The sequence below is a fragment of the Lithobates pipiens genome, unplaced genomic scaffold (genome assembly GCF_037356315.1).
Source record: "Lithobates pipiens isolate NorthernLeopardFrog02 unplaced genomic scaffold, aLitPip1_a1.2 Scaffold_1, whole genome shotgun sequence".
NCBI classification, from domain to species: domain Eukaryota; kingdom Metazoa; phylum Chordata; class Amphibia; order Anura; family Ranidae; genus Lithobates; species Lithobates pipiens.
The window spans coordinates 69,271,220-69,288,233 of record NW_027507685.1 but is presented as its reverse complement, the minus strand read 5'-3'; the positions used below and the strand labels follow the sequence as shown (position 1 = coordinate 69,288,233).

The following is a 17,014-nucleotide window of genomic DNA, read 5'->3' as shown; positions in this document are numbered from 1 at the left end:
TAAATGCCTTCATTTGTGTTTCTCCCAGGTTCTAGCTGCATCCTTTCCCATGACCCACTCGGTAAGTAAATACATTTATCTTCTTCCGCATCAGTACATATATTGACTTACTCAGTAAGGCAAAGAGTTAGCACTGTGATATATGTGCAAACTACAAAACCATCGAGCAGCAACCATCCTTCACTAATAGCATATTGTATCCCTGGACTCACAGCACTTCACACATCATCATTCCTGTTGTACGTCTCTCTATGGAATCCTACTGGATTTTTTCACATGGATTTCTGCTCATTCAATGTTATGATTGCAGAAAGATTGGTTAGCTGTGACTGGTTGCTCTAAAATAGATTTTTGCAGTTGATCGTTTTATTAAGCTCTACCTTAATAAATGGAGAAGTTGATCTATTGTGTGCATGAAAACAGTATGATGTATTTTAGAAGGAACCTATCAGGATTGAAATATGGGCTTCCATTGTCCTGTTTTGATGGTCCAAGTCCAGGGGCGGTCATCCTTCCATCCCCACTGTTTCACTGACCTGAAACAAGCATGTGCATAACCTGATTTGTATTGAAGTAAAAAAGGGGATTACAGACTCAGAACATCTGATTAATTCCCTTTAAATTAACTGGAACTGTGTAACATATAGATATAGGCCATCACTGCTGACTTCAATGCTTGTTGGTGTTCTAAAACTGACCTCTAACAAACATGCATGTTAGAAATGATGGCAACTCTCCAACTTTAATTGCTGAGTGCAGTGGCGTAACTAGAACCTTCAGGGACCCAATGCAAGAAACCATGAAGGGCCCCCCTGAACCCCAGCCAGGGCCCTTCCCTCCGAGTCCGGCAGTGGAACTCCAGGGCATGGTCACAGGTATGACCTTTGTGAGCCCTGTAGTTCCACCACTGGTATCAGTGTTTTTTTTATTATTATTTTTTTAATTTTTAGGTGCCCCATTGGGGGACTGTCCCTAGGCAGGATGGGGTCCCCGTCCCCAGAAGATATGAGGTCCTTTTCTCCAGGGCAGATGAAGTTACTGCCCCCAGGTGAGAAGGGGTCCCTGTCCCCAGGGGTGGTGGGGGTCCCTGTCCCCACGTGAGAAGTTGTCCCTGTCCCCAGGGGGAGATGGAGGGGGTATGTAATGGTGTGTGGGGATGAGGTCCTCTCACTCACCATGACCAAGCTGTAGGCCGCACACTCATCCATGTTTACCCGGGAGAAGTATGCAGTGCAGTGCAGTGTGGGCCGGACTCAGGGGGGGCGGGACTCTGGCTGGGGAGAACAGACATCGGACTGAGCGGCAATGCATGGAGCAGGAGAGGGGTACTCTGTGGAGCCGGCCGAGGACACAGGTCATGCGGGGAATGCACAACTAAAGAGCAGCCAGTGCGATAGTCGAGCATGGAGCTCTACTCCACCCTCCACCTCCAGCCACCCGTGTGCATGGTGCACTGGTACCCCTAGCTGCCTATGCTGCTGCCGGCCATATGTAGAGGGGGCTGCATGGGCCCCCTGCATCACAGGGCCCAGTTGTGGTCGTGACTGCTGCACCCCCTATAGTTACGCCCCTGGCTGAGTGCTTGTTCCATGTCTGTCTTAAAAGTGTTGAAGCCAGAGACAGGCAGCTGGCCTTTTCTGAACAAAGTTGGCAATAGCAGTTTACTTGTTTCTCATAGTACAAGTGTCCTGTATGGCTATACCATATTATACTATTGCTGCTATTATTATATCTCAGTATTTTAGCTGTAAGTATGCATAACGGCTTGCTTAAAGCTCATCTACAGCCTTAGATTTGTCCCATATTTACAAGCAAGTACTCTCCTGTGTTGAAACTGAATATTCTCAATTCCTTACAAACTTTCATCTCCACAATAAAACCCTTTGGAGCTGCATCAGTTATCTTTGTGCCCACCTTCATGTTTTCTCAGATCAGCTTCAATCTTCACCAATCCCCTCTGCTTATGATCCATTCTGTGGTTGGCCTCACAGCTATTAATCTCTCTGCCATCAATCATTTTGTTTTCAAGCGTAAATAAGGCTCCATGCACACTGGAGCTCATAAACTGCAGTTTATTGGAGTTTGGGCATTTTTTTTTTAAAGCCCATAAACTCCACTCTGTTAGCCTATGTGTCCACGCACACATGGACGTTTTTTTAGCTTTAATGAGCGGTGGAGTTTATGGGCTTTTTTCTGAACGCCAGAAATTTGCATTCAAAGTGCCGTTTTTCACCGCCAAAAAAACGGCAAACACCGATAAACGCTCATAAACACGCGTTAATTATTGTTCGGCGTTCTATTTTTTCAATGCATTGTGGGAGTTTGGAATGTACTGTGGGATTTTTGGAGTGTCCTCTGTATTTTTATTGAAAACGCCCATAAACGCTAACGCTAATAAACGCTCATAAACACTAGTACAAAACGCTGTTAAAAGCACGTTTTTCAACCAGCATTTTCTGCCAGCAATTTGGCGTCCAGAAAAATCTTTTTTGAGCTTCAGTGTGCATGGAGCCTTATAGGGAAGAGCACATCATTGGTAATCCCATCAGGTGTGCATGCTTCCTGGGCGGTGCAGACTTTAGATGTGCAATCTGCTTTTCAATTGCTTCATTACAAATCAAGCAACTTATCAGTAGATTGCTCAACTAAAATTATCATCACCCAGTAGCCAGCAGTGAAGAGTATGCATCTAAAGGGATGCCAAGGATGTATACTTTCATAGAGTGCTCCTGAAAGAATGGAGGCAAAATGCTGTGCTGTTTACAGAGGCCTCCCTGCATCTCTCACCAAAATCGGAGCAGGAACCAGCAGACAGGCGCAGCGATGACCTTACTGGGACCCAACAGTAGTATTTCTTGAATAAAAAACGATTTGATTGAGAACTTTTAATTGCATGTTCATTGAGGAAAGGTATTGTATGCATATGGTACATTTCTATTTTAAAGCGGAAACTCTGGAATTAGACAAAATCTACTCCTACCCTACACTCCTAGGATTAAATCCTTGTTTTGCCTAGAGGTGCAGGGATTAGCTGTATTACTTTAGTCTGGCAGGCTCCAATGCTGTTTTCTTTTATCTGAAGCACTGGACTGCGTGTGGTCCATCTGCATCATCATGTACAGTGCAAAAGCAAATGATTATGTTACCCCAACATTTCATACTCCTGATATCTCTGTTGTACCATGTACTTGTGTTAAAATGCATCCTGTTTTCTTTTCATTCTTTTCAATGCTTGCTTTGTGTGAAAATACATGGTGATCCTGGTAGTCCCCCTGCTTTACTATTTCAAACTGACAACCCTTGGCATGAAAGCACATCCATCCCAGTGTGGTCAGATTTCTGACTGTGATTGGAGAAAAGCCTACCTGTTCTCCAATGATCAACACTTGTGCTGACACGCCCCCTGCACAGCTCTTCATTGGGAAGATCAGTGTACTGCTTTCTCTCTGTCTCCTGCTAGCATGCCCCCCTGCAATCTACACCCCACCTCTCTAATTCCCTTATGCAGCTGAAAAAAGAAGTTATGAAACCAGTTATAGAAAAAGAAAAAATATATATTTTATATTGCTTTTTAAATCTATACATAAATGTTTTGAATTTCATATACAGCTAAACCCAATCCTCAGCACTCCGCCTCTTCAACCCTCCATCTTTTACCTCGTCATCCTCTGCCACCTCTACACAACCTGCCAACTTCCCCGCACCCCACAGCTCCCACCTCTGTGCAACACCCTACTGCAGGAGGTGTCTTGTCCCTGTGCGGCTCCGCGGCTTTGCAGCCTTCTGGAGCAAGATCGGGGAACTGGGGCCCTCTTGTGGTGGCTGTGACGAGCAGTCGCTAAAGGGCACTGAGTGCTTCCCCTGCCTGTTCTCACTGCCCACCCATCTCCTTCCCAAAAGTAGAAGAGATTGAAGTTGTTGTGGGCTTCATCTAGCGCTCTTTGCTTAACGGTGAGTGGACAGGGAGTAGGGGGGCAGCTAGTTGAAACGGCCTCAGTTCCATGCCACAGCCACACAGCCGAAGGCCCCTTTCACACAGGCGATCCGATCCCGTCCGCCAAAAACAGATGGATGGTAGTCTTATTTTTCATCCGTCTGGCAGGTCGGATGGAAACAGACAGGTGGGCCATTTCATTCTGATTGCCCCATAGAGAAAAGCAGGCTGTGTCCGTGTCCGCTCTGGACATGACCTGTCATCCGCCTGCTCAGCGGGGATTAGCGGAGAGAACCCCGCTGAGCAAGCAGATCCTGCTTAGCGACGGCACTCATGTGAAAGGGGTCTAAGGTAGTATGAGTTACTGGATGTCCTATTGCCCCCCACCTTGCTGCACTCTCCTTCCCTAGTGAGCTGCTGCCCATCACACCATCAAGCCAAGTACACACAGGCCGAATGTCGGGCAACATCGTTCGCTCAATAAAAACTTGGCATTTGGTCTGTATGTATGGCAGCCGGTCCGTAAGAAGCCAGCTGTTCAACTGGCTTCTGTCAGACGAGCATGCTGGAAAATCAGCAGCTGAAAAACTGTCTCCTAAATTTTTTAGCTGGCTCCTAGATTCCAAGCAAATTTGTAAACCCCTGTTTTATGTGACAGACCAACACAAAGTGGCACATAAATGTGAAGTGGAAGGAAAATAACTGGTTTTCAAAATGTTTTACAAATATCTGAAACGTGTGGCGGGCATTTGTATTCAGCCCCCTTTACTCTAATACCCCTAATTAATATCTAGTGGATTCAATTGCCTTCAGAAGTCACCTAATTAGTAAATAGAGTCCACCTGTGTGTAATTTAATCTCAGTATAAATACAGCTGTTCTGTAAATCCCTCAGAGGTTTGTTAGTGAACAAATAGCATCATGAAGGCCAAGGAACACACCAGTCAGGTCAGGGATAAAGTTGTGGAGAAGTTTAAAGCAGGGTTAGGTTATAAAAAAATATCCCAAGCTTTGAACATCTCACAGAGCACTGTTCAATCCATCATCCAAAAATGAAAAGAGAATGGCACAACTACAAACCTACCAAGACATGACCGTCCACCTAAACTGACAGGCCGGGCAAGCATTAATTAGAGAAGCAGCCAAGAGGCCCATGGTAACTCTGAAGGAGCTGCAGAGATCCACAGCTCAGGTGGGAGAATCTGTCCACAAGAGAACTATTCGTCGTTCACTCCACAAATCTGGCCTTTATAGAAGAGAGGCAAGAAAAAAGCCATTGTTGAAAGAAAGCCATAAGAAGTCCCGTTTGCAGTTTGTGAAAAGCCATATGGGAAACACCATGCAAACATGTGGAAGAAGGTGCTCTGGTCAGATGAGACCAAAATTGGACTTTTTGACCTAAAAGAAAAACGCTATGTGTGGCGGAAAACTAGCACTGCACATCACACTGAACACACCATCCCCACCATGAAACATGGTGGTGGCAGCATCATGCTGTGGGGATGCTTTTCATCAGCAGAGAAAGGAAAGCTGGTCAGAGTTTATTGGAAGATGGATGGAGCAAAATGCAGGGCAATCTTAGAAGAAAACCTGATAGCCCTTGTACACACGGTCGGACATTCTGACAACCAAATCCGTTGGATTTTGTCCAAAACTGTTGCATACACACAGTCGGACAAAGTTGTCGGAAAATCCGATTGTACATAACGTGATGATGTTATTTAGTTATGACGGGACTACGTTCAGGCTAGTAGCCAATAGCTTTGGTCTAGGAATTTGATCTGAATATGCGTGGCACTTTGTCCGTCGGAGTAGTCTACTCATGATTGGAGTATGTCCGATCGGAGCATGTTGTCGGAAAATTTTATAGACAAGTTGGAAAACTTGGTCCGTCGGATATTCTGATGGAAACAGTCGGATGGAGACCACACACAGTCAGATTATCCGACAATACGGTCCGATCGGACACATTCCGTCTGAATCTCCGACCGTGTGTACAAGGGCTTAGTCTGCAAAAAATTTGAGACTGGGGCGGCGGTTCACCTTCCAGCAGGACAAGAACCTTAACATACAGCCAGAGCTACAATGGAATGGTTTAGATCAAAGCATATTCATGTGTTAGAATAGCCCAGTCAAAGTCCGGACCTAAATTCAATTGAGAATCTGTGGCAAGGCTTGAAAATTGCTATTGGTCTACTACATAAAATCTCAATAAAATAAATTTTTGGTTGTAACTTAACAAAATGTGGAGAATTTTAAGGGGCATGTATACTTTTTCAAGGCACTGTTCCAATGTAAAAATTGCCATACCTAAATTTCAGGTTTAAACGCAAAGTAGACATCTATCTATTTTGTTCTGTCACCAGGACTGCTTTACAGAACTTGGTAGGCAGTTATTTAGGTACACCAAAAATTGTTAAATCGTCCTTGAACTGATATGACACATAACAATAGGTTTCGTAGTTCACCACCGGCACCAAATATCATGTTTGGCTTCCCACTTTCTTTTGTTTTTGAGAGAACATTTTATAACATGACACCCACTCAGTCTGACTAAGGTCCAATTTATGCTGAAATTAGTAGAATGTGTTGTAGTTTGTTCCATGTTGAACCCTTTATAATCCTGTAGCTTATCTTATGGTATGTATTGCTACTACAATGAGAAGCTACATTTAGTGGATTTTTCTGTACATCTGTCAAATCCGCATGAAGGGACTATTAGTGCTAAATTGCTGCCCAATAAGAACTGACGTTCTGAACAGCTATGGAGGGGCCCATTGCAGCTATTTCAATTTAAGGCCAGACATTTGAGTACTTAGGGAAAGATAAAGTATCTAGCTCCACTTATAGAAAATTGGAGTAAATTACAAAGAAGGCTGTCATACACTGTATAGTCAACGATCAGATGTTTGTGTTCATTTTATAACCTATAGTGTTAATAAAAGTCTCAACTTCTCCACCTCTGCCATAGATTGGAGGGATCCTGCAGAGTCGGAAGGGGTTGAGGTCTGTAGGGTTGATGTCAATAATACGTTGCAGACCTCAGTAGCTGAGGGTTGTTGCCAACAGTAGCAACCTTTCTAAAGCTGGCTATACATCAGTAAACTTTCAAAGTCCTAAATAGGCCACTCTTTACCCATGGGCATTGTAGTAGTTATGTGGGCTACTATAAGGATATGTACATACCTATATATTAGAAAAACAAAACCTATACACACAGCCTCCAGTGATATGCAGAGTGGCAAGCTGTGTTAATTGTCTTCTGCAAGTTACTCCATTTGTCTCAGGTTTTATTTAAAGTAGTTTTTTTAAATTATTTAATATATATATATTTAGTTTGGATAGAGCAACTTTTTTTTAACCCAGGGGGACCCTTAAAATCATTTGGGAACCCCTACTAATAATGACTATATCTACAACTCGTGGTGCATTAGTGTGATGGTAATTGGGAAGAATTCTCCTTAAATTTGTGGTCAATGGGAAGATTTCACCAATTACAGATAGTTAAAAAGACTATTTATGTCAGCAAACTACAACAAAATGGCACCCATCTACACATTGCCTTGGCATATAGTGAACACCTGTTAGTAAAAAAAAAATGGCTTCAGTTTGTTCTCCTACCCCTGGTATAGGACATTAAGCTGAAGCTATTTTTTACAACGGAATGCGCGCCAAATGCAGCAGAAGTTTGCAAACAGGCATAATTTTGTTGTAGACCTCGATGTGTCTGACTAGCCAGTATCCAACTCAACCAGAACCTGCAAGCATTGAGGCTGGTCGGCTGTGATAACAGATTGGGGCATTTGAGTTGTATTAGCTTTATTTGATTTACATCAGTGGTTACTTATCTGAGAGGCAGAAATTGCTCAAGGAACCCCCAGCAACCTCGGGAGGAACCCTAGTAGAGAGAGGCGCTTTTTTTTTTTTTTTTGCCATTTTTGTCCCATTGGGGAGCCTTACCTTCATGTCCTGTCCCATGAGGTAAAATAGGAAGCACTATATCCAAAGCTAAAAAAAATATGTGTTTACTTATTCTTTAACCATCCCTTTAAGACCCTGCCGCCCTGCAATTTTGCCACACAGACAATTCCCCACGCCACTTTAATATTGTCCTCCAAGGCCTGGGAAAAAAAGGTGTTGGGGGGTGGGGGTGGTATCGTAGTTGAATACCTTCACATATTCTCTGCTTCAAAAAAAAGTCCTGGTGATATTCGTGTGGATGTGAGCACTGTGTGTGTTGCGAGGCCAAAAGATACAAAGATGGCAAAGCAGGAATGTGCAAATTGGATGTCAGTATATGTTGAGCTTCACAGGGATTGTGGTGATGAAAATGAATTAAGGATAATTGGTCAATCACATCTGAATGCCAAAAGATTTGTGCATGGTGGGTTCTATACAGAAGTAATTTAAAGTAGGGATGCACCGATACCATTTTTTTTACAGTGAGTACAAGTACCGATACTTTTATTTTATTTTTTATTTTTTTTTTGTACTCGCCGATACCTATTGCCACTGTTTTGTTTTAACTTCAGCTGTCAGCAATGGTACAAAGTATTAAAAAGTTATTTACAAATTAAATAAATGTTTTTTTGTTTTTTTTAATTTTGCGCTTTTTCAATGTGAAACGTGTAAATATATGTTAATATATAGGTATAAAAATATTCACTAACAAAGCAAACAAAAAAAAGTTTTAATTGTTTATCGTTTATTAAATAGATGTGAACAGAATAAAAAAAGCAGGAAAATAATAATTAAATGGAGGAGAATAGGGAGTTAATTAAGGCCGATTAGAGTAAATTAAGGGGTTAAACAGGGGAACATTTTTTCATTCCTTTGATCTGCAGATGAAGAAACAGAAATATACAAAAAGAAACAATGTTTCTTTTTATTTTACTGTATGGCCCCTTTCACACATGCGGACTGTATGTCCGTATTTCATCCATCTGCTTGTTGATGAAATACGGACATACATGCATTCCTATGGGATAGCGGTCCTATTCTGCAGACGGAGGAAAATCCTATTTTTCTATCCGTCTGCAGAGCGGATGAACACGGACAGACGGTCCATGTTCATCCGATCCCCCATAGAGAAGAGCAGAGATCTGACAGGGTGGTCCCGGCACAGTGTGCAGAGACTGCCCTGTCATCCGCTGGCTCAGCGGGGATAAACGGAGCAATCCCCGCTGAGCAAGCGGATCATCATGGGGCGGATCATCACGAATTCGACTCGTGTGAAGGGGCCTTTCAGGGCTGAGAAATGTTGGTAATAAACATTTCCGCTTCTTTTTTTTTTTTTTTTTTTTGACAGCTCCAATTACTGGACTTCTTTAACACTGTGAAGACTCACTGACAGCTCAAAGAGCCGAGCCTGAAAGTATCGGTTTCAGGTATCGGTGCATTTGCACAAGTACCGATACACTCAGTATCGGTGCAACCCTAATTTAAAGGGTGAATCTCACCATTCTTATATCTACCTTATAGTCCTGCTACTTCCATCATTTTCCAAAATTTAAAGAAGACTTTCTTGAACCTCACTAAACAGCCTGTAAAGGAGTTAAGAATACAAGCTTGCAGACTTGTAATGTGACATTTTGACAAAACTCATTAAGGCTCCATGCACACTGGAGCTCATAAACTGCAGTTTATTGGAGTTTGGGCGTTTTTTTTTTAAAAGCCCATAAACTCCACTCTATGTTAGCCTATGTGTCCATGCACACATGGAAGTTTTTTAGCTTTAATGAGCAGTGGAGTTTATGGTCTTTTTTTTCTGAACGCCAGAAATTTGCATTCAAAGTGCCGTTTTTCACAGCCAAAAAACGTCAAACGCCGATAAACGCTCATAAACACATATAAACGCTCGTAAACACACGTTAATTAGTGTTTGGCATTCTATTTTTTCAATGCATTGTGGGAGTTTGGAATGCACTGTGGGATTTTTGGGGTGTCCTCTGTGTATTTTTATTGAAAACGCCCATTAACGCTAATAAATGCTAGTACAAAACGCTGTTAAAAGCAAGTTTTTCAACCAGCATTTTCTGCCAGCAATCTGCCATCCAGAAAAAGCTTTTTTGAGCTTCAGTGTGCATGGAGCCTTATGGTTTGACAAAATGAAAAAAATAAAAAATAACAAAATGTATATATATGATATACAGTGTATATACACAACTGTGGGTAAATGTGTTGGTACCCTTCCACAAAAAAAGAACTTGCAATAGTCTTTAATCCGGATCTATCATTGGGTCCATATTTAATATCAAAGGCGGCCATTTCAGAATAGTCTTTAGCCATTCTTGAGTGCTTTTAGCTGTGTTTTGGGTCTATTGGAGGACCTCAGACTGATACAATGCTTTCTGACAATTGGCAATATGTTTTGCTTAATAATTCATTTCTTGATAGTCATGAGATTTCATAGTGCCCTGCATAGATTCAATGTACCCTGTGCCAGACGCAGCTCCATGTTACAGTAGGCACTGTGTTGTTTTCTTTTTTTCTGTCTGCGAACATAGAGCTGATGTTACTTGCTGAAAAGTGTTTGTTTTGCCCAGCCTGTCAAAAGGACATTCCCCAGAAACTTTATGGCTTGTCATTATACCTTTAAGCAAATTTAAGCCTGGCTTTTTTATGTTTTTCTTTCAACAGTGGTGTTCTTTAGGGTCTTCTTCCAGCCCACCATTGCTCAAAAAGCCAAGGATAGTACGCTGATGTATTTTGACTTTGGCGTTCAGCTTGTATCTGTTTGGAAGTTTTCTTTGGCTCTTTGCCTACCATTTGCACTATCATTCTGTTTGATCTGAGTTGATTTTCCTCTTGTGGTCATGTCTAGGGTAATTAGCTACACACCCATGAATCTTAAATTCTTAATATTTGCAACAGTAGCCACAAAAACATCAAGCTGCTTAAAGCGGTAGTAAACCCGCAAATTTTTTATTTTTTTTTAAACCTGCAAAGCAAAAGGCATAATGAGCTAGTACGCAACGCATACTAGCTCATTATGAAATACTTACCTTAGAACGAGGCCCCGACATCTGGCCCGATCCACGCCGAGGGAGCTGACATGCTCCCTCGGTGTTTCTTCCGGGTATCGCGGCTCCGCCGCTGTGAGTGGCCGGAGCCGCGATATCGTCACTCCCGCGCATGCGCGCGGGAGATTTCATTCCGGCCGGTCGGCCACTACCGGATTTTCAGGCCGAGAATCCCCTTGTGCGCATGCCGAGGGGAATATCTCCTAAACCGTACAGGTTTAGGAGATATTTTTTTTTACCTACAGGTAAGCCTTATTATAGGCTTTCCTGTAGGTAAAAGTTAAAAATTTGAGTATACAACCACTTTAAGGGGTGGTGTTAAAGTGATTCTAAAGGCTGATGTTTTTTTTTACCTTTAGGCTCGGTTCACACAGGGGGCGACACGACTTGCCGCGCCACGACCTGACAAGTCGCCCCCGTTCTGTACTACGGAACCGTTCTAAGAGGAGCGACTCGAGTCGCTCCGACTTAGAAAAAAGGTTCCTGTACTACTTTTGGGCGACCTCGGGCGACTTGCATTGACTTCTATACAGAAGTCGTTTGCAAGTCGCCGCTGAGGTCGCGGTGCGGCAAGTCGTGTCGCCCCCTGTGTGAACCGAGCCTTAGTATGCGGCTCCCCCCGCAGCCCACCCCCCCCCCCCCCCCCGCTTATATTTACCTGAACTTGATTGCGATCCATCAATGTGCATGAGAGCAGCTGTTTTCCTGGGTCTCTACCTCCTTATTGGCTGAGAGACAGCAGCGGGAACCATTGTCAATCACAGCCAGTGAGGAGGGAGCCGAGGCAGGGATGAGCATGTACACACAAAACCGGGCTCAGGGGTAGGCATGCATGAATGCCCCCAAATCAAGTGGCTTGCTATGGGGGGCACACAGAGAAGAGATGGAGCCAGGAGCACTGGCGGGAGACCTGAAAAGAGGAGGATCTGGGCTGCTGTGTGTAAAACCATTGCACAGGATTAAAAACGTGTGATACTAATTATAGAAAAGAGTCTAAAATATCACTGTGATCAAGCCATTTATAATATTTTTCTTGTAATACCAACAAATCTGTCCAGGCAATTTCATAATAGATTTGTAGAATAAGTAATAATGTATCTCTTTGCACACTTTCTTGGATTTACTCTGACATGCCATAGACATGTAGGTACAGTATACATGAAACAATTTATTTTCATTTCATCACTTACCATAACAACATAAGGGTACCAGCATATTTTTTCCACGACTGTACAGTTATCTGGTGACTATGTAAAAAATGAATATATGTAGTTATAAAACATTTTCTAAGAATGCATTTCTCCATTTAATGAATATTCCTATCAATTCACAAGTAACAGACGTGAAGGTATTGCTTTTCATCAACGCCCTGTTAAACAGAAGCGACGTGTTTTCTTTAGACATACTTCATGACAACACATTTGTTTCCAATGTGTGCTGCAAAGATTGACTCTATTGCTCAGCAGCTACCCTTAGCCTTTGTCCTGGGTACTTTCCCAAATCTCCAGTTTCGCAGCTTCTCTCGTGACACCGTTAAGGGGATTTCTGTGTTAAACATGTAAACAACATTTTAAACACCTAGGATCTAAGTTAAAGGTGCAATTAAATGGGATATATTTTGAGCTATGGGCCTTTTTTTGTCTTGGTAGGACCTTAAGGTGTTACCCAGTGGTTAGGGCAGGGTGATCATTTCCAATGACCTCATGACTCTTCCAGTTGGCTGCATTGGTGGCACAGCTGGTGATATAACACAGAGTACCTGAATATTTTTTTATTGCCACCCAGGACGTACTCTACATATCACTGCATCTTAAAAAAAAGGTTATTAGCTAGACTGCTTATCTTAGAAAGACATCACTGTCCTCTACTCTTGTACATGGTTGTTATTTCTGGCTGGGCAAATTCCAAGAGATACATAGTCGATGTACTTTAAAAGACCTCCCTCCTTTTTTCTTTTGATATAATTTTGTTGACAGTCGAAGCGCACGTTTCCCATAGTCCTTATTATTTCCTGCTAGCTCCTACTTTGACGTGCCTGGCTCTTGAATTCTTTATTAATTTGTTCACCTCTCCATTAGTTGCTGACAGACATGCTTGGATCGTAGATCCACAGCTAGTGGCAAGCCTCAGATTGAGTGGTTTGGGGATTTGTCCTGTCTTGAGTCTGTGTCTTCCTACAGATATACTTTTTTTTTAAACCAAAGATGGAACAAGAATTAGAGCACCTGTGCATAGATGCCGTTGTTTATGACAAATTCATATCTTAAAACATTGATCTGATAAAGTAGCTTGATATTCATTTGATGTTTTTAGGCTGGGTATTCATAAGGTAACCTGCAGGTTGGGCACCAGGGGTCTAGATGCTTTGATTATCTCAGAACAGTAGATTTTGGCATTTGTATCTGCTGTATGGAAAGATCGTTCATTTGACATAAAAAATTCTGACATAGGGAACACGAGTATTCAGTTGAGAGGTTAAGTTTACATTGGGTGTCAGGAAGCCTTAGCATAGCCACCGGGCAGAACCTGTCCACTGCTGAAAGCTGAATTTTTTTTCCCTATAACCTGAATTCAAACTGCCTCTCAACCAGACTGGCCATAGTGTGTGCATGACCTTGGTGGAGCCATTATACTGTAAGCTTTTTTTAAGACTAGGGAGTGGTGTGAATGCTTAAGTCAGGGGTGCCCAACCTTTTAAAGAGCGAGGGCCACTTAAGCGACTTGATAACCGGTCGCTGGGCCACAATGAGCAGAGCAGGTGGATGACAGGTCTGTGCAGCGTGGACATGGACACAGCCCACTCTACTCTATGGGTCCTCCGATCCACCCTGACGGAAGGAGATTGATTGGAGGTAGGCGGGTGTAAAAGGACACACATCTGTTTACATCTGCCGTTTCATAGAGGTGAATGGAGGGTTTGATTTAGTTGGACCAATTGTGTGAAAGGGGCCTTTCACACTAATGCAGTGCAGTGTACCTGTGTCTTTCCTGCGGGTTAGCATCACTTTGCCATAGACTTCTATTATATCCTACGGGTATGGTGCACGTTCTGAAAGCTCACCAAACCCGCAGGTAATAACGGAAGTCTATGCCTCAGTGCAAGTAACCTGAAGGTGCACTGCACCTGCGGATCAGTTTGGAAGAAGCCCAGTAACCACTGCTAGATATGCCCATGTGTACACTGCAATTTTAGTAATAAACTGACCTTTATTAACAGTCTTCCATTCAGGTATCGCCTGCTGTTGCTGTCCCCGGTAGAGTGCATTTGGTAACACTCCGTCTGTGGCAAGAGTCAGCGCTATACAGGAAGCATCAGCTTATACAGCTCTGCTCCACAGCTGCTTGCTTTGCCGGCTTCATTAACACAGATACTCTGGGATGGCGGGTCTGCAACCCATGATCTGGGCTTGCCAATCTGCCATCCCACAGAAGGAGGTCGCGGGCCACATCAGAGGGCTCCGCAGGCCACTGGTTGGGCACCCCTGGCTTAAGTCAATTAAGGTACTGCAGAATATGTCGGTACTGAATGCATGCATAAATAACTGCATTTTAAATAATATTTATGAAATATAATAATTTGAGTTTAGGTTCTTTACTTTCTTGCAGTTACCGAGTTAAACATTAACTATCATTAAATTGCTCTCTATACAAAGATTTCTATGGTATTTCATATAACAGTCCCAATTATGGGTGGCAAAGAGGGCATATGAGAAGTAGCATTCTGGTCAATTGTAGGCTGAGGACATTGACAGAAAGTTGGCCAAGCAGGTGTTTTTATCCTTGTAGAATGACATGGAAGTCACACATGGACTGAGTTTCTATGTGATATTTCAGCAGGTGTGATAGCAATCCATAAAGCTGCAATCAAACTGAGCGCGGCTGGGCACAATCACGTACCTGTACGTGGCTCTTTAAGTGCCCAGCCATGGGTCGGGAACTCGCCGCCGACCCGGTCCTGAGCTCCGTGGCTGCGGGACCAGCGGACCCGATCGCCGCTGGTGTCCCGCGATCGGGTAACAGAGCTGTAGAATGAGGAGAGGTCTGTGTAAATGAACCTCTCCCCATGCTTCCTACTGTGGCTGTCACCGATAGTCTTTCCCTATAACAGGGAACAGACAATCAGTGACGTCACATGCCAGGCCATGCCCCCCAACAATAAAAAAAACACATAACGTCACACATAACCCCTACACTGCCCCCTAGTGGTTAACTCCTTCACTGCCAGTGTCTTTGATACAGGAATCAGTGCATGTAAATAGCACTGATTGCTGTATAAATGACAATGGTCCCAAAAATGTCAGATTTGTCTGCCAGAATGTCGCAGTCACAATAAAAATCGCTGATCGCCGCCATTACTAGTAAAAAAATTTTTTTTTATAAAAATGCTATAAAACTATCCCCTATTTTGTAAACGCTATAACTTTTGCTCAAACCAATCAATAATCGCTAATTGCGTTTTTTTTGTTTTTTTTTACCAAAAATATGTAGAAGAATACGCATCGGCCTAAACTAAGGAAAAAAAAGTATATATTTTTTGTGGATATTTATTATAGCAAAAAGTAAAAAATATAGAATTTTTTTCAAAATTGTCACTCTATTTTTGTTTATAGCGCAAAAAATAAAAACCGCAGAGGTGATCAAATACTACCAAAAGAAAGCTCTATTTGTGGGGAAAAAAGGACGCCAATTTTGTTTGGGAGCCACGTCACATGACCGCGCATTTGTCAGTTAAAACAATGCAGTGCCGAATCGCAAAAAGGGGCTTGGTCCTTTGGCTGCAAATTTGTCCGGGGCTTAAAGCGGAGGTCCACCCTAAAGTGGACCTCCGCTCATCGGAACCCTCCCCCCCTCCGGCGCCACAATTGGCACCTTTCAGGGGGGAGGGGGGTGCAGATACCTGTACAGTACAGGTATCTGTACCCACTTCCGGGATAGCTCTCTGCGGAAAGGGGCGTATATTACGCCCCTTTCCGCAAGTGCCCGCCCCTTCCCGCAAGTGCCCCGCTGCCTGCTGGGAAAACACACAGATCCCAGAGGCAGCGGGGACCGTCCTTATTGCGCAGCGCGGCTCGCGCATGCGCAGTAGGGAACCGGGAAATGAAGCCGAAAGGCTCCATTTCCTGATTCCCATACCCAAGATGGCGGCGGCAGCACCCGAGATACGATCTACAGATCGGCTTCGGGTGCCGACATCGCGGGCGCGCTGGACAGGTAAGTGTCACTATTTTAAAAGTCAGCAGCTGCAGTATTTGTAGCTGCTGGCTTTTAAAAAAAAAAAAAAACGCGGAGTCCCGGTGGACTCCCGCTTTAAGTGGTTAAGCAACCAATTAATTATTCTTGAGATTTGTCGCCCTATGCAGATATTTTTAAAGATTTATTTTACAATAAGTTGCCTAACAAACACCATTAAAATATCACTAAAGGCAAAACTTTTTTTAAATTCTTAATTGAGCAGAGAGATTAGAATACTCACACTTTCAATGATAATGGTAAACGGGACAAAGGGAGAGGGTGGATCTCCTTAACCACTTGCCGACCGCCGGCCATCAAATGACGGCCAGGCGGTGCAGTTCTTGTGGCGGGAGGGCGTCATATGACGTCCTCCCATTTTAACAGGGGATCGTGCGTGCGCATCCCTGTTCCTTCGGTGGCGGCGTGTCACGGAGACACCGCTCGCCACCAAGGGGGGTTAAAAGCCATTGGGTATGACTGTTTACCACTTGATCGGCCTTGATGAAGTCACGGCTGATCACAGATGGTTACGCCCCCTCTGTGCATGGCGCATGCGCACGAGCGTGCTACGCATGCACGTCGGTATCGACATGTTCCCGGGAACACTGCTCCTCACCGATGCTGGTAAACAGCCATTGGTCGGCTGTTTACCCACGTGATCGGCTGTGATAGTTTGTGAGGAGGAGATTGCGTGAGGAGGAGATTGCGGTAACATCTCGTTGCCGCTTACAGTGTACACCAATCACACCGATTGCCCCCCCAATAAAGAGGACCTGTCCCCACCCATCATAGTACCTGTCACTCACAGTCCATCAGAGTACCTGTCA

The 17,014-nt window shown here is 43.6% G+C and overlaps 1 protein-coding gene across 1 annotated transcript in view; it reads left to right on the top strand.

Moving 5' to 3' along the window:
• RELB (RELB proto-oncogene, NF-kB subunit) overlaps nt 1–17,014 on the top strand; it is an 84,662-nt gene that overhangs the window by 28,315 nt on the left and 39,333 nt on the right. The window contains exon 2 of the mRNA XM_077455288.1: nt 29–61. Coding sequence (XP_077311414.1) covers nt 29–61 — 33 coding nt within the window. The remainder of the gene's footprint in view (nt 1–28; nt 62–17,014) is intronic.